Source organism: Perissodus microlepis, chromosome 18 (genome assembly GCF_051167445.1).
Source record: "Perissodus microlepis isolate ML-2025 ecotype Zambia chromosome 18, ASM5116744v1, whole genome shotgun sequence".
Taxonomy (NCBI): Eukaryota; Metazoa; Chordata; class Actinopteri; order Cichliformes; family Cichlidae; genus Perissodus; species Perissodus microlepis.
Window position 1 is genome coordinate 30504012 of NC_140478.1, and position 23713 is coordinate 30527724.

Consider the following 23713-nt stretch of genomic DNA (forward strand, 5'->3'; position numbering starts at 1 on the left):
GAAACTAAGATTAAACTGGTGAGTCCTTCCACCCATACACAGAAAAACAAACTGCAGCTCCTTCATCGTAACAGAGGGGGATGACAGTGACTGAATCATAGGCCATTAATAATAAATATTTTCCCTGAAGTGATGCATCAGCCTAACTGTCTGCATGTTTTCCTGGAGGTGAATGGACTGATGTGGACCTGCAGGGACAAATGGACATTGTCCTACTGGCTCTGAAATCTGACACTCTGCAGGCCTTTTGGGCTCGTGACAGTGATGGCTGATGAGGGACGATACATCCCTCCTGGAGCTTAAGGGAAGAGGGGAGTAAGGGCAGTAAATGCCTAAGTGAATATCCTGTCTTCTGAACGTGGGCTACAGCCTATTAGCAGAGTTAATCTAATAATGCTGCCTCCGGGTCCAGACTGATATTTGATTTTGATACACGACCACAGGCTGGGCAAGCTCACCAGTTATCAAGAAAATTGCAAAACAGACATTTAACATTTTAAATATTCATGTCTCGGCAGATAGAGTGAAAATATGCCGTAAACACCATAAAAATCCTCTTCCAGTCATTGGATTGATTGGTTTAAGCCATACTCTGACATCTTCCATACCACCTTCCTTTCAAAAACCAGTGCTATTTTGTTCATTCAACAGTCCAGGGTAATGATTGTAGTTTATCTTAATTTTGGAAAGAGGAGCTGACAAAACAACCACAACTTGGGGTCTAATTTCACACATTTTCTGCAGCTTTCGGGCTAATCCACCAGCAGATGTATTGAACACATTGAGAACTTCTCATTTGTTTGTTTAATAGATCTGCTTGATATTTCACTCAAACAGCAGTTGACAGGTGCGGCTGCTACATGGGATTTTTCTGGAGCTTTAAACCACATGTCATAACAATCGTCAGTGGGTAAAGGGTGCCACAAAGGGCTGTTAGGTGGACTAAAATTATAGAATTTGATGAGTGTATAGTTTTAAAGAGGACTGCAGAGCGGGAAACAAGAGCCAATCAGGGTTGGCCTATGCTATATAAACACAATTATCAAACCAAAGTAGTGGAAAACTAGATAAAATGTTAAAGGGAGTTATAGCTGCTGTATTGCAAATTACTGAAATTCTTTACCTTTGGTCTACTCACTAAAGTTTTCTGGAGATTTTTCCTCCATTGCTTATTCCTCAATCTAAAGATCGGGTGTTCCTGTGAAAAGCTCCAGAGCAAATAAAGCTTTAGGCCTTGAGCAGTTTTATGTCTTTTATTATGGCAGTTCTTTCACAAGCTCTAGATTCATTTACTGCCTTTTTAAAGAAACTTCGTTGCATTGTTTACTCTTTAACAATCATCAGACTGTTTACTTGAGCTCCCCGGAACAACTGAATAAAAAGCCCTCGAGTTGCCATTTATTTTAAATGTTACATTTGCATTTGCCTGTCTGCACAACAAGTGTATACACAGGCCTTGAGGTGGCATTGTCAGTGACATGAACTTATTTATTTGGAGCTTTCATCTGCACTGTAAACACCATTTGATTATGAAAGTGTTTCTTAAAAGCCGCACTAAAAAGCTATAAGAGTACCATGAATGACATGAGAACATTGCTGTTTTTCTTATCATGGTTTAAATAACGATTTTCTAATGTGAAGCATATTGTGTTCATTCCCAACTCCAAAAGTGTATTCTTGGAATGTACTAGAGTGGCTTTTTATTTGTTTTATACTGGGTCTCACTCAGACAATCAAAGCAGTGCTATAGATTACCTTCATTAGGCATATCTGCTCTCACTGACATCAGCAAAGGTGAAAAAACGGTGTTTAGAGCTTTTGTTTTGAGCTTTTGACTTTGGGGGGTGTATTTGCACTGATGTGCTTACTTCCTTATTCAAACTTTTGGACAGGTTTTTTTTTAATATTAGCACCCACCATTGTAACAGTATGAATATGGCAGAGAGTAAGAAAAAAAATAGCCCCCTTCAAGGTTTACTCTAAATGTTTAGCTACTAACACAAGGTCCAGCTACATAAGAAATACATTGTCTAATGCAGAGCTTGCGATATGGTTGAAGGGTTAGAGTGAACATTTGCCATGAAGTTGGATTTTGTTGTTTGTTTGTTTTTGTTTTTTTGACAAATTAATCATAACTCGAGGACCATTTAATAGCAAGACTATACCACACAGACATGATTTTTTTAGATCTTAGGAGCGGCCATGATAGCAAAAATATCTTCACTCATCAGGTAAATCCACTCATCCAGCTAAAAACTTATTTATTCCCCAAGCTTATATAGATTAAAGTTTTAATAATATAATCCAATGTCTCTTAAGAAAAATCTTCCTGTTTCTCGGTTCAGAGCAGAATTACAAGATCTACATCTGTAATGAGGTCTTTCACACCAAAGCTAAGATGCTTTAAAAAAGCCTCAGACAGAGAGGATTCAAAGAGGCTCTGATTAAAAAAGCCTCATGTTTTTTAAACATATCTCAAGCTGAATACCTTATCATTACAAATCTAAAGAAGGAGAACAAGGAATTGTTTATGCCACGCAATATTTACTGGCATTTGAGGCTGTGAAGAGTATAATCAAAGAAGCCCGGCATTATTTGTGAAACAGATCTAGTTCTTAACAATTGTTTTTCTCAGCCCACTCAAATGCGCTGTAAGGGCCCTCTCAGCTGAGCAGACCTTCCCCTGCATCACCCTGACATTTCCTCATCTGGAAATTACCCAGGTGCTCATTGCCAACTATTATGACTCATTTAACCACCAACTCATTGGGAAAAAATACAACATTAAGCAAGTTTTACATTGTATACACACCTCAGTGTGGATTAATACACACTAGTTTGTACAGTTGAACACTGCAGCACTATCACAGACATCTAGTGCTGTGGATGTACACTTAGACAAAGTGCAACACTTCCTCTTTCAGATATGTGGGTATTGAGGCAATAAAACATCCACCCAGAGAGGGAGATATAAACTCTTTGCTCCTAAAACTTGAACTCTGCTGTATATACACACTGAGCACTTCAGCCCCCAAAGGCCTTAATGATGACTTTGACATTAAATCGTTTTTTGTGATTGAACACCCCGTGCTGCTGTGTGGGCTTTATTTTTCATATAGTTTCATTTGTGACTGCTCAATTTTTCTCTCGCTGTTATCCTCCCCATGGTAATAATAATTGACAGAGGTGCACACAAAAGCAAAATATACGAGTCCTTTATGGATTACCGATTATGCGGAGCATTTTATTTAAAATCTCATATACAATTTATTGTTATTTATCCTGGAAAGTCAGACTCTTGAGATGTTGTCGGTGTCCAGGTCAAAATAGGTAGCTCTGTCAGCTCAGTTACATTCAATTATAATACATACACAAAAATAAACAAACAGCAGTGCACACAAATGTGTGCAACAAAGAGATATCACAAAATGATAAACTTCAAAACTAAGAAAATGTGAAATATGAGAATAAGTGAACCTAGCTCAGGTCCAACAGAGGAAGCAGTAAGTCTGCAGAAGCAGCTTCCAGGTCATTTAAAATGATCTTGAATCCGCTAAGCTAAACCAGCTCCCTGAGATTTAATTGATTTTGCAGCTGGTAGTCAGCAGGCTAAGCAAGATGTTGATGCATTATTACATTATTTTATATATTTTATTATAATTTATTATTATATGCTTATATTGATTGCTGACACTAAGTGACTCTTTCTTTGCATTTTCTGTGTAAGTTTCGTACTCACACAGCAAGTAAAAGTCAACACTGTAATCAATATACTTTTATTTTCAAATTTTGTCACACTCCATTTCCAATGAATCAGTTTTCATGGTCAGTGGTAATAGTTTGTTGAAATGGACTGCTATTTGATAAAGTCAAAATATGAGACGTGATTTTTAAACTTGATCATATACTTCCAAATCTGCTGTGGGGTAAGTGTGAGCTTGTCAGTTCCTCTTATCAATACTGTCGTGATTCTCATTTGTTGTGCATTGTAAAACAATGAAGTGTAAGTTTATTGTGCACCAGTGAAATTTTATTTCTGAATGCAAAGCAAACACAAATTTAACCAGTATCAGATCCCAGTACTGATATTTTTCCTGCTTGTTTACTTCCTCTCTCTGTGTCTGCAGACAGAAAATTTGTACTGCAATTTTTATCATACAATAAACAGTGCCGTTTTGTCAAAGCTGCTAGTGTGCACTACAAAGTGTCCTTGGGCGTTGTGGTTATGGCATCGGTGAAATAGGGCTGTCAGTCCCAACTCATCATTTATCAATGTGAACGAGGCTATTTTAACACAAAGCAACATTTGGTCCGGAACCCAACCATGTAGTTTTTGATCCTTGACCCAAAATGAAAATTAAAGTATAAAGGGGAAATTATTCAGAAAGTGGAAACAAAAGAAAAACACAAAGATCACTACTACTACACAACTTCAAACTCAGCATAACATAAAGGTGTTAATTCTAGAGAGCGATGGGGTGGTTAATGCCAGCCTCCAACAAATGCTGCCAAATGATTTAAAAAACCTAATAATGCATTTAATCTGCGTATAGACATTTTAACATCTTATTAATTCAGTTGTGCTACTGTTCTGCAGAACAAAGAGGACGGGAGCACCTCAAGGTTACTTTTTCATGTTTAAACGACATGAATAGGTGGCTTGATGAAAGATTTTAATTGTACTTTTCTGTGAAAATACTATTAAGTGAAGGTTAATTTCAGTTGGTGGAAAAATAATCCCGAACAGCAGCTGGCTGATCAACTCGCCTAACATCATTTTTTTACTGGTGCCAAACCATTGGTTATGTCAGACCCTGCAATATTGTTATTGCCAGTGCATTAAGGCACAGTGTGGACTGCTGTGACACTGGCATTCCCCGAGATTAGAACACAGGTGAATTGATTGCTTATCAATATGCCATTATTAGTCACCAAGCCCAGTATCGGCTGACCCAGACACCCATATTCATGACCATGGAGCTTTTCATAAACTGAGTCCCTTTTTCTGCTCTATTTCTTCAGTCAGTTCAGATTCACTAATATGTGAGTTGTTGATCAATCGCAACACTGATGCTGAACACCTGTGCAAGTTTCCCACAGAGAAACTTGATCAGGAATTAATAAGGAAGAAGGGAATGATAAGGAAAATCAATCAAATGTTATCAATGCTCATCATTAACGATCTTCTCTTTATAGATGTTTCTTTAATGTTCAGCTGGAAAAGAAATACACAAATAGTTTACATTATTTTCTGACCTTGTGTACTTCTCAATGGAACGACCTTGTGTTACTAAAATAAGTGCACTGTTTTCAGAGAGCCCCTTTAGAGAATTCTCTGACTTATTCAAATTATCCTTGAAGTTGGCTTTATCAATCTCTGCTTCAGTGCATAGCTGACCTGCATCAGTTCATTCAAGCGAAAGCCTCCGAGGTCCTTTTAAACCCACAAGGTTAATATGACATGATGAAAAATGAGCTCTCTGACCACTGACCTTAATATACTATTAATATGCCACTCACAGCCCAGCCAGCAGGTCAAAGCTGCAGTAATGGCTGCTTGAGGAATGCCTGGAGGAAGAAAAAAGAAAAGAACCCATCGGAACAAATAGATGCGGCTGTAATGATTAATGTCAGGCTGCATCCCACCGTTAATATCCGTAAGTGTTGTAGCTTTGAGAAATGGTCATTGATCTGAGCGATGCTGGTAAGGGCCTCTGGTGAACAAGCCGTGTGTTTTCTTTGATGTATGACCTGTTGGGATAAAAGGCCAAACTGAGGCCTGAAAACAAGAATTTTTGGATGATAGGAAAGATGACACATGGACCATGAAATGGATAGAAGATTAATATTGGATAGACAGCTCCAATATTGAACCGAAAGCAGATAGTTTCTCTCCGTTCCTGAAAAGAGTCTGAGGTTTAATTTATCACTGGTACTACAGAGAGTAGCCAAAATGATAAGAACATGAGACAAGATATGAATGTCAAGTAGCAAGTATAGCTCCAGGTTTTGTTTGCTGCTTTTGCATTACCATGTGCAGGGTTTGCAGAGTGATTGTGAAACACAAGTTCATATCGTGAACCTTGTACAAAGAAGGAGAGAAAAGTGCTCTATCAGTTTCATTATCTGCAACCACAGACTAATGGATAAAGTCACTTTGTATATGAACATAGCTTCCAGGTTTGAATACTAAAACCAGTTTGCCTTAAACCTTTTTTAATTGCCAACAGAGAAGACTCCATGGGCTATACAACTTTTATCCAGATGAATAAAAGTCTATCAAACAATAGCTCTTTGGCTGCGATCTCAGTAAACATTTTCCTGTTGCATTATTGGCTCAGTCATCGTTTTTGAATCATATAAATGAAACATAATGGTATATTTTTTAGTAAAAGTAAATTATGGTCATTACTCGAATCAGAAAGGAAGATTTTCCAGGGTTTGCTGAAAAGGCACAAGTTGTTAGCTAATGAGCATGCCGTCATTGGTGCAGCCAACGATCCAATCATCAATCATTGCCAACTTTTGGATGACATCAGATACACTGATCTTTTGGACTGTCTTTGAAATCTCTCAGTGGTCAGTGAGTCCTTGGGATGTCAGTGGAACAGATATGACTTGTTTTTGCAATCACAGGAGTTGGCCCCTGCTGGTGAGTAATTAGATTTGTGTTAGATTTGAGGTCGGATACAGAAGCGTGTTCAAATTTGGGGATTTTTACCTGTTGCTAGGCAGTCAGTAGGCTGTGGGCCTCTTGCCTCAACCTCAAATAGGCAACAGGGAATGATGTTATGCCATCATGTGGCATCTCTTACCAGTGATGTCACAGAATGATATTTCAGAGATTGAAAATGTTTCATTACTCTTGCATAACTAACCAAGAAAATTAAAGGTGATGTCACACAACTACAAAGAAGAGGTGTATTAGAGTTTATGCACTGATCCTCACATTTGTTTTTGCTGATGCTAACATGCCTAAAGATGCCGTGCAATAACAGATATCTAAGCAGAGGTTTGAGGATGTAAAGTCCTAATAAACAGGACGAAATCACAAAAATTGTGTGTGCCTGGTGCACCAGTGAGTACTGCACAAGTAATGAAAAAGGTCTCAAAGTTTTATCATACTTTATAGCTTGGTAGGATGAAACTTTGGATATAGCATTTAAAGTCAATGCTCCAGCAAAAACTGTAGTATTTTAGCACAGGTATCAGCAGTTGCTCCTAGAATTTGCACTCGGTCTAAGCTGCTTTAGACTGAAATGCCTACAAATGGTATTTAAGTTTAATCAGACCTTTAACTTCTTCAGACGCTTCCCCATTTACCTTGGAGACGGGTGATAAAACTCAAAAAAGTGACAAAGGACCTCAAGCTGCCCATGGCATGGAAGTGACAGTAAATAAACAGTTGCTCCTGGAACTTGCACTAAATCTCAGTTGCTTTTTTCTTTCACTGTGAGTATTATTGATGAAAAATTTAGAGATGAACAATTGAGGCTAGACTAAACAGAAATCATCTCTGCATCAGCCGTCATGAAGATAGTCTAGCTATTTAGTAGTTAGTTTAGCTTATCCAGCTGTAGCTTGAAACTATCTCCTTGACATGATTGGAATGATTTTTAATCCATCCTCAATCATTTAACATATAAACCAGTGGTGTCAAACATAAGGTCCGGGGGCCTTGCGTGTTGTGCGTGGCCCTCGATGTAAAATGAATTTGACAGCTCTGGTATAAACTGTATTTGTGTCAGTTTGTTCCCTCCCCTAAAATTTATCTCTGTTTACGTTTGACCTTTGCCCTCTCTCTGGTCTCCAGGGGGACTTGTTGAACCCATGCAGGTGTGACGGCTCAGTGCGGTATACCCACCAGCAGTGCCTGCTGAAGTGGATCAGCGAACGGGGCTGCTGGACCTGCGAGCTGTGCTGCTACCGTTTCCAGGTGATCGCCATCAATCTGAAGAGACCATGGCAGGTATAATACTGCTGAAATGCAGAGTATTTACCCTCTGCTGAAGGTTGCCTCACTTTCAGACTTAACTGTTCTCTCTTTATTATGATAGCAGTAACAACTTTTAAAATAACTCAATAGAGAAATGCATAATTAAAGCCATGAAAGGTCCAACCATGGATTATTTAACAAACAGATTAAATGAAGTTGAGTTATTTTTCTAGGCTTTTGTTTGGTTTTGTTGTCTAGTGTCTTTAAAACTTTTAAATTTAACACACACAACTCAAAAGGGGTTTAAGAGGCTTTTAGGCAAGGCACTAACTGTTTGTGAGTCAGTTACTTGTTATGAAAAATAATACAAAGTCCTCCAAATGGAATGACAAAATAGATTTTTTTTTCTCTGCTGTTTGCCTTTTCTAAACTTCTACCTCTATGATTAAGGTTTGGGTAGATTTGTACAACTAAAACTGCTTAGTTAAGGTTCAGGAAAAGTGGCAGTCATTATATACAATGGAGATATGGAATATGTTAGCTGACCACATAAATAAATAATTACACTCTGACTGCATAAATTTTGTGTTGTGACATTTTAAATAAATTTGATATGTATTTGTGAAAGGGCTGTTCAGTGGGGCAGTGCTTAGGACTTGCTTACAGCAAGCCTGGGTTTAAACCTGCTGGAGGGTGTGGCGTTTGCATGTTCTCCCTGTGCCTGTGTGTTCTCTCCAAGTAGTTTCTTCCCTCAGTCCAAAGACATACATGTTAATTGGTTATTCTTTTTTTGGCCTGAGGTGTGAATATAAGTATAAATGGTTGTCTGTTTCTCTGTGTTTGCCCTGCCAACTTTTCCATGGTACCCTGCTCTATGCTTAGTGTAGGCTGGGATAAGCTAGTAGCGTAGGAGAGCAGAGTGCTGTTTCATTATATGAATTTTCCTTTTTTTCATTCTTGGTCAAGTACTTCCACCAATTATTTTGGTTTTCCTGAATTCATTTTTTTTATCAGACCACTTGCGTACACTGCTCAAAAAAACAAAAACAAAACAATCTTGTCTGATCTGGTCAGTTAAGGGTTGTTAATCAGTTTCAGCTGCTTTGATGTTAAATTAAAAACAGGGGCAACAATGACACAACCACCAAAGCAAGACTGGTTTAACAGGTGGAGGCCACTGACGCTTTGTCCCTCCTCATCTTTTCTGATGGTTTCACTAGTTTTAGCATTTGGCTAGGTCAGTGTCACTACTTAATAGCTTGCTCAAAGCGAAATCATATGATTTTGGGGGTTTTCTCTGTTTTCTTTATATTATTGGTGAGGAAAGGTCTCGAATTCCAGTCCTTGAGGTCCAGTGTCCTGAAACTTTTCCATGTGTCCCTGTTGCCACCTCAGCATGCATTCAAGTTCTATAGTCTTGCTAATAACCTACAAATCGTCTTCAGGTGTGTTGCAGCAAGGACATATGGAAAAGTTTCAGGACAGCGGCCCTTGAGGACTTGAGTTCGAGACCCCTGTAGAGTCTTCACCTTACAATTTAAAGTGCCTTGAGTCAACTGGCAATGCCTGGGCCCTGTAGAGGTTGCGCAGGTAGGCATTTGCGAATGCCAATTGAATACTAGAGTTGGTAAATCCCTGTGCTTTTTACAGATGAAAGCAGGTTCAGTGTGAGCATATGTGACAGACATAAAAAGGATCTGGAGAAGCCATGGACAATGTTATGCTCAAACAGCAACCTGACTGCCATGAAAACCTTAGACCCACTGTCAGACCTCATGCGGGTGCAGTGAGTCCTGGGTTCTTTCTGTTGTTCGACAACGCCCGGCCTCATGTTAATAAAACTGTTAGGTTAGGGTAAGAAAAAGAACATGATACGGGTCAAAATACAAAGGTTGTTAGTTTTTCTAAACTCCATATTCTTTCCCCTGGAGACTCTTGACAACATATGTGCTTTATGCACAAAGTATACTTCCTTATGAGTTTCAAAGTAATTCTTAATGTCCTGTTAAAAAAATATGGCCAAATCCTATTCATGAACTGAACAAATAGAATATTTCACATTGGTTTTTCATGGTTTTCTGTGGCAGAGGTAAAAACCACATAAAAGGTGGTTTCTGATTTATTTTAACTGTCTAATAAGGTCATTCCACTTCACTAATTTCTAAATGAGATTCTTCAGTCTTCATACTTGCAAACTGTGTGGAAAGGACAGAGTACATCAAAAAAACAGATGTTTCAGGGTCATTTCGATGACTGTTATTTTTAATATACAATTTTGAGCTAAAAGATCCTGTCATGTTTTTTTTCTTTTTACCCCATTAACGTTGAAAACAGCAGCTGTTTTGGAGACCTTCAGCAGTCCTTTGCTGCTCTGCATGATTATACCAAACAGTCACATTATGGAGTAACTGATGATTTTTTTGGTAACTGCCCATTCAGTGCACATGGATATGATTGAAAAAGCGAGTTCTCTTTTTTCCAAAACAAAATGCTCTCTGCAGATTTGTAGTTTTAAGAGGCTAAAAATGACACATGCCAACAAACTGCAGCCATTTGTTTCCTGTCCGCCTTTTTTTAACTGCTTTTTACTACCGTCGAGGTTATAATTTGCCCCCACTAAGCGTGCTCTCTAAATTATTATGGGGGCATTAACTAGAAATTGTTTTTACAGTCACTGATGTTATCGACCCATCAGTTGGATTTATGCTCAGAAATATTCACAGCTTCTCAGTTGGAGTAAAAACAGCCTCACGGAGCCAAACTGGTAAAAAGCCATTTCACTGGCAAGCTGACAACAGATAAACCCACCTGCGTCTGTTAGAGCTGCTCTTGTAAAATGTTGGCTTAAAGTCATACTCAGAACCCAAATGTGGAAGTGCACTTATCCTATGATGATGATGATGCACACTTTTCTCCTTACTGACGTTTAAATAAGTGCCTCTAATTGCAGTTCAGTGACTCATTGTGCACAGAAAGTAGAAATAAGTGGATGAATCTTGACCTTTTTCAAAGTAGGATTTAACCCTTCAGATGCAGAGTTGTTTTGCAAAAACTTTAGATTATAAACTAGAGGGGGTTTTTTAGCAGCAGTTACACAGCTTCAACCACAATGACACATCAGATCCATAGCTGGAAATACACAATGCTGCAGTCAGGGCTGAAATAACAGAGAAGGTCAATGCAAACATATAATGTCGGTATTCTTAAACAAAGAAATATAAAAGAACTGGAGTACCTGTTACAGCAAAAAGGCATTTGGTTTGAAGGGTGTACCCTGGGTTTGATCTGGTGTAATCTGTCTCGGGCCTGCCATGATTAAGCAGTTAAAAAATTGGATGGAGGGTTTAAATATGACAATGATGTAGTCGCTGAAGTCAATAATAAGTAATGTAGCCTCACCAGACAGACGCACATAATTAACATTTCTAGCTTTAGTTGAATCTCAGTATCCAGTTGAAATAGTAGCCCTCAAAAAGATTTACTCCAGTTACATTGCTAGAAATTTGAAAGACTTGAGCACTAGTGATGGCTGTAATAAGCAGTTGCTTTACCACTTTAGTTCTTAGACTGAAACATGTCAGCATATATTTGATGAGCTGACATAAAAATGTCAAAATTTACAGCAGAACTGAACACAGCATGGTGCAAAAATGCTTTTGATTTTCCCTTTTATAGAAACATCCATCCATCCATTCGCTTCCGCTTATCCTTTTCAGGGTTGCGGGGGGCGCTGGAGCCTATCCCAGCTGTCATAGGGCGAGAGGCGGGGTACACCCTGGACAGGTCGCCAGTCTGTCACAGGGCTAACACAGAGACAGACAACCATTTGCGCTCACATTCACTCCTGCATTAACACCTATGGGCAATTTGGATTAATCAGTTAACCTATCCCCACAAGCTGCATGTCTTTGGACGGTGGGAGGAAGCCGGAGTACCCGGACGGAACCCACGCAAACACGGGGAGAACATGCAAACTCCACACAGAAAGACCCCGGCCTGATGGTGGAATTGAACTCAGGACCTTCTTGCTGTGCGGCAACAGTGCTTTTTTAATAAAAACAGTACAAGGATATTTTTTTAAATAACCCATTTAGAGTTTGGTCTATAGTTGAAATGTGGCTGTTTTGATTGACAGATGTGCTGCTGATATGGGCGGCTGTAGCCCATTGATATCTCGTAGGCTTAATCTCTGCTTATTTGAGTTGCTGAATTGAACCTCTGAACTGTGTTTGTGCCTTTTGGAGTATTTTCAGTGTCACTATCTGATAAATAGCATATCTTGCTGCGTGGTACAGACTATAGAAGAAGTTAATTCTCTGTATGGATGCAACTCGCTAACCAAGATTGCTAGCTTTAAGAGAAAGTTTAGCACTCTGCATTTTCATGGCCTGTTTCTAATACAGGATTAAGTAAGCCGTCTTTTTTCATAGTTAATAAGTTATTTCCTAAAGTCTCACATAGCCACTATGAATCAATAATAAAGAGAACCTATAGGTTTCAGAGTAGAAGTTGTTAAGAGAAAGCTTGGTTAACAAACGGATGGTGTGACATTAGAGAAAAGATGTGTAGGTGTACACACGGGTGTTCACAGACGCGGACTACACCTTTCTTGGCTGCTGCCTCAAAGCACATTGTGCGCTGTCTATCTTGCGTGCTGCACAATATCGTTTAATATTTAGTATCTACTGTTATCTACTGCTAGCTAGTTTATTGTGATGGTGCTGTATTTATTATTTTGCTCTTTTTTTGTTTGCTTTCTCTTCTGTTTTTTTTTCTCCATACAGGTGATCCAGGTGTTTTGTTTGTTTTTCTTTGTTTTTCTTTCTTTCTTCCCCCTTTCTCACCGTCTCTTCTCCCCTCTGGTTTTCTTTCTCTCCCTCTCTTTCTTTCATTCTTTCTCCCTGTCCTATCCCCCAGTCATGTCTGTCCCGTTTGTAGCAACCGAAAATAAAATAAATACATAATTATAACCAAGGTCAATCAAATGGACCAATATGGCAAGGCCATGATGATCCACTTGGTAAAATAAATCCGCTTGGCATCTTTCTTGGCCTTAAGACAACAATTCTGATGGCTAAAGATCCAAACGGGACACAAAAAAAAAAAAAAAAAAAAAGAGAAAAGATGTGTAACCAGTATCCAGTGACAGCTGTGATCTTTCTGAATTATAGAAATCTATAACTGAGATATTTTTGCCTCTATTGCTCTTTTTGTTTTGCTCAGCTAAACTTGAAAATGTCTCTTCTCTTAAAGTAATCAAGTACAGAATTTTTTTTGATGAAAACAGAGACAGCGATGGCTGCTTTTGGTAGCTTGAGATGGATGCAGCGTTGAGTATGAACCTGCTGTGCGTTTCTGGTGCCACTTCACGTCACTGCTGTCATTTTGGAGCATCAGGATTCCTGCAGTCGTCCTTTCTTTCAAAAACCCGAACAGACAGAGACTCCTGAGGCTTAAAATATCTGCATTCTGGATCGTTTCTCTCACTGAAGAACATTCAGGCCTTTTCATATCTGTTCGCTCCAGATGGGAGTTGAGTCACTGGCAGACTGAACAAACACACAGCTGAGGCTCAGCAGAGCTTTAGTTTCTGTCCACAAAGTCCGCCTTAAGTCTTTTCTTCTGAAATGAGCACCGTGCAGCTTCAGTCATCTGCTCGTTGTCAACAATCTTCTGTTTCCAAGTATTTTTATTCAAAAGTTTATTCTGTACTTTCTGGTATCTCCCTCTCCATTCTCCTATTTTCTGTTTTCTTATTGTTATTGATTGAGCTCCATAGTTTTTCCCTCCTTTTGTCCTCCTTTTTTACTTTCTTCATGGCCTCCTTCCACTGCTTCTTGGCCATCCTCATCTCCTTTTTGGAGACTTTGTCATTCTTGTAGCATGTTTTCAGGGTAGTCTTAAACTCTTTGGTCATTTCTTTGTATTGTCGTCTGTCAGAGTTCCTCGTCCTGTTTTGGTTAATGTGTTTATCCAGCCATGTGTAGGTCCTTCTAGTTAGGTTGGTTATAGCCTGTTGGATAGAGGAGATGACAGGCTCTTTCACTCAGGTTTTTGTTTACATATGTATACAATATATATATATATATATATATATATATATATATATATATACTTAGCAGAAGTTGCATCATATTAATTACATTTTGTGCCTCTTGTGTTTTCCTTACTTTTCGTATCCTGCTCAGGAGTTTACTCCAGCTCAGTGACAGTCTTTTCATCCCACTTTGTGTCTTCAAAGAAACATAAATTACAAATCACAAATACTACCAAGAATGTTGCTACAAAGATGACTGCCTAACAACATCTACTGCAGTTTTTAACTTATTTTAAATCTTCTTACATCATTTTTTTCCCTATACTCCCACAAGGACACTTAAAGAAAACCTTTACCACCAAATCACCTGTATTCAGTTTAGATTTAAACTCCTTATTATACTATATTTAGATTTTAACTTCATATGTTTTTTATCTTTACTGAGCAACATTGGTTTTCATGTTTTGGTGTCTGTAATTATCTGTAATTGTATCTGTACAATATCAAGACAGTAGTTTCCCAACCTTTGGGATAAATAAAATCAGGCTTATTTTATTTCTCTGATAATATTTTTTACGTTTTTACTTAAGCAAGATTTTTTAAACGCAGGAATTTTGCTTTTTACAGAGTAACTTTACAGAGTATTTTATTCTTGTATTAGGCATGTGTTGCCTCTCTGTGCAGTTCTGGACCACCCCCAGCCCTCCTTCTACTGTTAAATGGCTCTGTGGAAGTCACTTTTACATTTGCTTTTGTGCACCACCTTTATTCTAGTGTTTTAAAACTGCAACCCTTCAAACTTCACTTTAGTTTTCCATTAGCACACACAATCGGTGTACAATATTGGAATGTTAAACATCCATGAATTTTTTCGGAGTCCTTTGCAACGAGTTTTAGTCATGTCCATTATCCAGGTGCAATGAATGGAGTTAAAAACTTTATATTTTTCTTCAATGAGACAAGCTAAAGTCACCTGACTACACACCTTATTTGTATGCAAAGATGTTTTAATTAACAGGAATGTGGCACCATGTAAAAAAAAAAAAAAAAAAAAAGCAGGTTTATTTTGGTGCAGTTTTATTTTCTTCTAAGCACAGCACTGACTTTAGGGTGAATAAAGAGGCCCATTTTTATTTTGATACATAGATTTTTATATTAGCAGGACTGTGGCTCACGTGTGTATGTGAGCTTAAAACTGTGAAATCAGTCTAATGCTTAGTTTCCAAGATTGGACCAGATTGCGCATGCACAGGGTGCAGTCCTAAAGTCCCAAGTTATGTAAAAATGCCCTCTGAGATCAAACCCCAGTGCATTATTACCATACTGACAATGCATGAACACCAAGCTATTTTAAAACGTGCAGCCGATTTGAAAGCAGTTAAAATTTAAAATGATGCAAAATGACAAATTTAAAGCAAAAACTGCAAAGTAGCACAGTACAGTGCGACACTGATGCATTCTGTTATGCATGTTTGAATCTGATGCATAATAATGCATATTTAAGGTCACTTTTAGCAGGTCTGTCTTGTGAGCCTCCCCACCTCACTGCACTGATATCATTCGAAGCTGCTTTGTTATACTTAATAAAAGTAGTTACATGCAGCAAGTTAGTGAGTGGAGTGTTTGAGTGTTTACCATCTCGGTGGAGGGTTTTCTGCGCGCTTCTGTCGCTTCCTTTCAGTGGTATAATAAAAGGAAGGCTAAGAAAAAACTCTGTGTACAACAACCAGACAACCTAAAATCGTTCGAGGTGTTTTCGCGGCTCCGTTTTGTGGCTTCTCGTTTCGAACATAACATGACGTCACGTTTTTCTGCTGTATGAAAATATTCTATTTCTTTGTTAGGCATCATTTAAAATCACACGAGGCTGTATAAACTAACATAAACTGCTGTGCTGTTTTCAAATCGTTGTTGGTGAACTGTTCACAGCTACTGCTGCTTAAAACATAGTGTTTTCTAATATAAAAGCACAATTTAGGGGGATAATGGTTTCTCATCGTGTTTTTTGGTCCTCACAGGGTGGTTTTGTGCAATTCCGCCTCTGTTATCGCCAAATAAAACGAGTGTAGTAATTATCCCTGCGCTCAGTGGCGGACTGTGGGGAGTTTTCTGGTGGTATGAATAGTTGTATTGACCCGCAATAATATAGAAACCGGATATGAGCTGAAAGAACTGCCAGAGTTCACCAATCACATAGTGGATAATCTCTCTGCCTCGCTGCAGTGTCCACAGGGTTTATGCCTGCTGGCGTCATGCTTATGTATAAATAAACTTTAGACGCGTTTCTTGGCGAAATGGACGGTCAGAAGACTGAGAAGGGGGATAAAACAAGGTGATCCTTAACACAGATACAACTAAATGTATTCTAAAAGACCAAGTCATTGAAACCAACACACACACACACACACACACACACACGCACTTCGCTTCAGCGCATCTCAACCTGCAGTGAAATGTGTATGATTCGTGTATTCCTATTGATTCTTTTGTTTTTACAGAGTGTTCATCACCATAACATACCTTGAAAACTCAGCTTTCAGTGAGACCACTGTGTTATTTCCATTTTTTAAAGAAAATAAAAAAAAAAAATCCGAATCACCTTCCTCCCAAACAAGATAGTGGGCACAATTATGTCTAGTACCTGTTACCAGGATTATTTAAATGAGGTGACAAAAAAACCGATGTGTTCTGCTTACAACCAGACTGTTTATGCTTCGTTGTATGGTAGATATAGAAAACAATGTCTTTTAGGGAATGGTAAGAGGTGGACAAAACCACTGTAAGACATTTAAGGGGGAGTCATTTTGCCCAAACTAAAAAAATAATAATAATAATAATAAAAAATTATTTTAGCACAATTAACAACTTATTATATTATTTAATATTATTTAGATATGCACTGTACTAGTTTGTTGTAGTGTAGACAGATGAGTGAGAAGAACTCGCTTCACTACAGTTTACTGGTTGAGCTCCAGTCCCACCCTCACACTGAACTTTGAGCAGTGACCAAGAGATTAATATCATTGATAGGTGGGACAGGGAGGGCTGGGCTTCTCTGATTAGGCTGCTGCTTTCTGAAAATGGACGGATTGATTGACAGATGCATGGAATGAACAGATGGATGGATATAATTATATATTCAATAATGCATTAATAAGTCCAACATTGTTTTTAATCATAAAAATGGGACTTGGACTGCCTTGTCACACTGACATGATACTGTGGAAAGGCCCTCCTTTATTTATGTATTTGATTAACACAGGTCGGGCATCCGAATTTTGTGGTGCTGCAGATTGATCCGACATGGAGCAAAAATACTGTTTTGATTAGGTTGTCATGACAAAAGAATTTCCCACGGGATAAATAAAGATCTTACTTTATCTTAACTCTTGCTAAAATATAAACAAAGTCTTTATTTAAAGTCAAAGTGTGTATTTAATGTATTGCCTCTGTTCTTTGTGCAGTGGCAGTCCATCACCATTACCCTGGTGGAGAAGGTGCAGATCATTGCGGTGTTCCTGGGCTCTCTCTTCCTTGTAGCCAGCATCTCCTGGCTGCTCTGGTCGGCGCTCAGCCCTCAGGCCAAGTGGCAGCGTCGCGATGTCCTCTTCCAGATCTGCTACGGCATGTATGGCTTCATGGACCTGGTCTGTGTAGGTGAGAATGGGCATGCAGCTGCACACCAAACACCTGTGCTTTGTTGATGTGGCTGACTCTCTGTCATGGCAATGTGTAACTTTTAGGAAATTCCCTGAAACTCAGATGTGGATGTATCTGTCTTTTTGACAAAAGCATGACACCACAAGGCAACAATTCTAGTTTCAAGCAGAGCATTTGATCTCAAATGTACTTGTATAACAAAAATTCCTAAACATAGGCCTAAATTCCAGTGCTTAAAATCAGTGTCTTTATAAACTCATTCCTTAGATATGCTCTTAAACGTGTTTAGCTGTTCTGAGGACAGAGTGAGGGGGTGGTTGGCTGAGGGCAACAGAGCTAGAAAGTACAGTCAGTACTCAGTGCTCAGGTCTCCTCTCACCTCTCCAAAGCTGGACGATCACAACGTGAAGTGAGTGTGGAAAGTCTGAGAAATGATTCCCCCTATGAGTCAGAGCTGCTGGGTTTTTGTTATCCAACCATCCAATATACACGTTGGACAGACCATAAATCCTTCCTAAGACTCCAAGATCCACTTTACACTTCACGGACAGTGTATGATCTCAGGGCAAAAAAATACTGCATTGTGCTTTGAGGTTATCGACTAAAGTATGAACAGCCTTGGAACCACAGTTTAGTGATCAGTTCAGTATTTTAGCAAATATTTCTTTGCCATCTTAAAGATTTTCTGTCAAATAGGATTATAAATAATATTTTTCTCAACATCTAAATTGGTTGAAAAGTAATTCCTAAAATAGGATATAATATGAAATTTCCCCTTGTGGGACTAATAAAGGTAGGATATAACACATGCACATCCACACTAGAAAATGGGACAGGTGCTGTGTTGAAATACGAGTCAATACGTGGGAAAAAAAAAAAACAGCTTGCACACTGCAGATCTCTAGTTTGCTTATTTATTGCATCGTGGTACCAAAACTTTAATAATTTTTCATGTACTGAAAAGTAATTAGAAAATGAAAAGTTGCGCAGGGACTTGGTGTCTGGCTTTCTTGGACTTCTTTAGTACAAATAAAGTTTTTATTCAATAATTATTTTATATTAGCATTTCATAAACAAAAACAAAATGAAAGAAATAAAACATTTAGGCTTGTGAGAACAGGAAGACATGAAAGCCATTTAATCGCTAAGAGATTCAAAATTACATTGTCTTGCTGTGGAGACCATGAGTCACTGTGCTGAATGAGTGTCAGTACGTATACATGAGCGTATATGCCCGCACGTCTGATAATATGATTATAAAATTGGTCACTCAACACTGGTGTGTGTCATGGACAATCGGTGGTTGGCAGAGAAGTCCAACAATAGAAGACCGCTTAGGTTCAGATCAGGCAGGCTGTTGAAGTTTCCCAGTAGCTTAATGGAGTCATCCAAGAGCCTTCTTCAGTTACCAGTTCAGTCCAGTTGTCTCCTTTTTTCAAGCCCTTAAGACTACGGTGATCTGGATGACAGAGAACTAACACAGACACATGAACGGGTTGTTTAAATGATCGTTCTTGGTCTGTTGTACGTTGAAACTGTGTCATCATGTGTTTATATACGATGCAGTTTTTTGCCATCGTACTTGTGTCAGTTTTGACTGGTGAGATAATGTCGATGCTCCGCCCTTGTTTGCAGGACATAAATGACTGTAAATGATCTTTTTAGCAGTCAGTGCTACAAATTAGTTTCACAAATATGAAAGGTTTCTAAGATTAGCACTCTAAAAGTTCATCTCTCAGAATAATGGTGGACCTTTTTATAATTTATGGTGCCAAGAAAATAATGCACTACTGTGTTTTTGATTCATCCACAGTCAGTTTCATGCTATCCCATAATAGTACTGAGCATATCCAAGGGAGTATTTCTCTTCAGTCTTTTGTTGTAGCCATGTTAGCAGACTGAACCTTTCCAACACTGATTTCTTGACAACCGCTCGCTGTTGTCAAGAAATGTCACAGCCACCTTAGGTTGGGTTACACAATAAATCACTAGAAAAAACAACAACATAAAATACCACCTTCTGAGCAGACAGTACAAACACTAAAAAGGTTTTTATGTATTTTTCCAATTTAGGGAGGCAGGGTATCCCTAAATTTGTCACTCATCTACCACTCCACTGTTTTTTTTTGTCAGTGGAGCATACAGAAAATGCATTTCCCTTCAGATTTCCTCTAACATGCATATAAAAAGCCACGTTCGGCCTTTAAAATCAACAAAGGCTTTGGTGTTACTCGAGATCCACACACAAAAAATAAAACAGCTTTCTCAGCAAATAGTTTATAGATGTTGTTGGAAGAGAAGGAGAGAAGGGCAACTTTAAAGTGAGGAAAGATGAAATATGTAAGAGGAAACAAAAAGACAAAATACTTGCAAAATATTTTATATCTGTCTGTGCAGGTTAACAGTCATCCAGGTCGTGGTAGTTCTATGTGCTCAAGTTGAAGGCAACTGGACTACTTTTTAAGTTGGTGAAGACATTTATGAATTCGCACCTTGGCTCACGTGACCATAATGGCTCACATGATTACCAGGTAGATCGACAGCACTCAGGACAGTCAGCAAGGCACCAACACCACTACAGTTTAAATATGTGGGACTTCCCATCAGCTGCTAGAGCTTTCAGATGAGAGGTGAAATGTCTTCAACAACTTGAAAAAGAAATCAAGTTGCCTTCAACTTAAGCACTTAGAAAACCTTACAGTAAAGATTTCCTGAAAGTTGGTCATGACAAACTGTCTAAAATCAAAATTCCTATAAACGTGTCAATTGTTGTCACCATAACAGGCTTGATCATCCACGAGGGGGCAGCAGTGTACAACGTGTTTATGCGCTGGCGAGCAGTGAACCTCCACTGGGATGTTCAAAGCTATGACAAGACCAAGGACATGGAGGAGACGAGCACTGGTCACTCTTCGCTGGCCCCCAGGACACTTTGGTTGCCTTTGGCCACTTTTGGGCCCAGCGGCCCCTTACACCCGACCCAGCTGGGATCACATCCATGGACTTGCCTTTGTTTGGCACCCTTTTGCCACAGAATGGTACCCCGAAACAACCTCAGCCAGGACAGTGATTCGGGAGAGGTTGTCATTCGTGTAACATCGGTATAAACTCCAAGCAGTATTTGTGCAGAGACGAAGCATCTGATGGGTTACATCTGGGAGTTACAGTCTGAACTGTGCTGCAAAGTTGTTTTTTTGCAGATTTTTTCCGTGACTTAATACTTTTAATTATTTGAACTGTTTGTGCTGTCTGGGGCTGGTCCTCAAACCAATCTAATACCTTCAGTAACTCACATTTTTGTGTTGGTGCCTTTGTTTTTACTCTGAGATATAACACTGTTTATTTTGTGACAGAGACATGAGCCACCCTCACATAAATCTTTTCTTTTTTTTTGTAGTTTTCCTTTTAAACTGTTGTGCGGCACTCATGTCATGTGGAATTGAAGGAAGTGATGGGATTATCCAGATTACAAATCTAAGGCACAACATCAGACATGGTGTAGGATCACAGGGTTGCCTGTTCAAGGTTGAGGAATACTGTACACAGCCAATATCCTCTCTCTCTCTCGCTCTCATATATCTCTGCTCTAATATGGCATATAGACAGTATGGTGTCATAGTCTCCAGCCACCTTTAATTTCATTAGGTTTTGTTAGGAAAATGTGAAATAAGTGTAGCGATTTATTCAAATAAGTGCAAACATAGATGGAAATACAGGATATAAGGCAAAAAAACAAAAACAAAACATATTTTCTACAATTCTAACAAGCTTGAAAGTCAATAATTGGTTTGACATTTCTTTTTCAACACAACCAGAACTTTCTTAGACAAGCTTACTTACCTCTTGTAATTTCTTTAATAAGCATTCAGCAGTAGTTCTCCAGACTTCTGGAAAAGCCATTCAAAGTTCTTCTTTGGATGTTGGCTGTCTTTTTGTTCCATTTACTCTGATGATTCAACGTTGCTTCAATAATGTTGAAGTCAAGGCTCTGGGGAGGTCAGTCCATGACTGATAGTGTTGGCAGTGTGTCTGAAAATGATCAGAAGCTTTGTGGATGGCATTCATGGTAAATTAAAATCTGATGGTAGACTTCTATACATTTAGAAAACATCCCCAAGAACACCGGCTGAAATTCAGCCCCAAATTATGACAGAGCCTCCACCATGATTTCCAGACGGCTATAGACGCCCTTGTAAATATTGAATGATTTGAAACAAACATTTTACATTTAAAACTCAAAAAGAACTGATGCCACTGACTTTCAGTCCAGTTCTTGCGTAATTTTCATTCCTCAGCCTTTTCTCCCTGTTTTTGGCTTTCAGATACTGTTCGTCTACTGTATATAGATTTTTTCTGCAACTTATTCTTTTGTCCTCCATTTTTCTCAGTTTTCTCAAATTTCTTCAAAATTTGAGGAAAAATTGCTGAGATAGACCAAATTATCAACTAATAGGCGTTGATCAGACTGAAGACAAAGTGAATTTTATGAACTTTTTTCAAGAAGCAAGTCTTCCAATATGGGAGCCATATGGGCATCACCCTCTCTTTATTTCTTTTTCTTCTTCTTGGGTCGGCTATTTTTGGACACACTGTCAGCTGCTGAAAATCAGTGTTACAATGTACTGTTATTACGAATTACAAATTATTTAAAAGTGCTATGTTGTTAATGCGTCATTGCAGGACTGCTAACACAAAGGTGTTCTAGGTTCAGAGCTGTACTTAGGAATGATGTATAGCTTTTAATTTTAAGCAGGGTCTCTGAGCTTTGTAACTGTACAACCAGATGTCCTGCTTTATGTTTTATGCCGATAAAAGGATTTGACAGACAGGGATGCAGGAATTATGACACATTTCATATGAGCACAAAAACCTGATGTCAAAATGATATTGAAAAAAATGATCCAGCAAATATTTAATGCTGGTCAAGGATGTGATTCTTGCTTTGGGTATAAGAGGTCCAAATCCTGGATGAGCCCGCATGATGTTACACTCAGTCCTCGAAGAATCATGGGTGTAGCATAAAAAGTGAAAAGAAGCATTTTTCACCAATCTAAAGGACTGAAGAGTGCCACGGCAGAATTGCACTCCAGAAAGAAGAGATTTATTTATCTATTAATGTAGACAATATCAGGGTGTGCACGAGGCCAAAGAAAAAGAAAAATGCTTCCCACACCTATGCTTCCTGGAGGGAATGTCTAAGATAATTTTTAGACATAAATAACTAGATCTCTATCCATTCTAGAAATGGCTTTCTATGCTTATCAATTCTTAGGAGGAAGGAGGAGAGAGGCCAGTCTAATAAGTCTCTAATTTAAAGAAGCTACCATCAGTCTCCCGTCCAATCACCAGGTGCCACATAGGGATGAAGGGGCAGACACCCAATGTACATAAACACAATTTAAATTATGACATGGGGCCATAACGTGACCCCCCCCGCTCCCCCTTTTTTAAATTTCATTGTCATTCATAACATTTCCAGTGCTGGTATAAGCTGGCAAAGTGACATCTGTTCAGCATGGCAGTGTATGCCTCAAAGGACTGATCCTCAGATGGTTTGTGCCAGTATAAATATAGCTATTGGAAATTGTGTTTTTCCCTGTCTGTAAACCATTCTTTTGAGCTTCCATGAGCCCTGTGATGTTTGGGCCATGGGCTAATCTGTTCTTGACCTACGAGTCATTTACTTTTTTTGGTGCCTTAGGAGGCTGGGTGTCGACGTTGCAATGCGCAGCACAGAAATGACTTGAATGTGACTTTTGCTGTTGGCTGTATTTCTATTTGTTTTGACTGTAACATGGATGTAATGTATAAAGAATATTTATAGATACAAAGCTGTGCGAGTTATTTGCCTGACGTGATATTGGTTTTGAGTATCTGCTGCAGGATGCCATGTGTGTGGCATCGTTACAAGAGATGAAGTCAAACCCCCAGTGATCAAAGGTATCATTTTTGCTCATCTAGACCAAAGAACACTACTGCATATTGTTACAGAAATGTTATTTATGACAGCTGGGCTGGTGACATTATTGTGTGGACAGATGTGCAATCATCCTTGGGAACACTGATCAGACAGTGTAACA

The 23713-nt window shown here is 38.8% G+C and overlaps 1 protein-coding gene across 1 annotated transcript in view; it reads left to right on the forward strand.

Moving 5' to 3' along the window:
* marchf11 (membrane-associated ring finger (C3HC4) 11) overlaps nucleotides 1-23604 on the forward strand; it is a 28242-nt gene extending 4638 nt beyond the window's left edge. The window contains exons 2-4 of the mRNA XM_084913724.1: nucleotides 7814-7969; nucleotides 17438-17630; nucleotides 20418-23604. Of these exons, the coding sequence (XP_084769850.1) occupies nucleotides 7814-7969; nucleotides 17438-17630; nucleotides 20418-20740 (672 nt within the window). The 3' untranslated portion in view covers nucleotides 20741-23604. The remainder of the gene's footprint in view (nucleotides 1-7813; nucleotides 7970-17437; nucleotides 17631-20417) is intronic.
* Nucleotides 23605-23713: the final 109 nt, after the last annotated feature.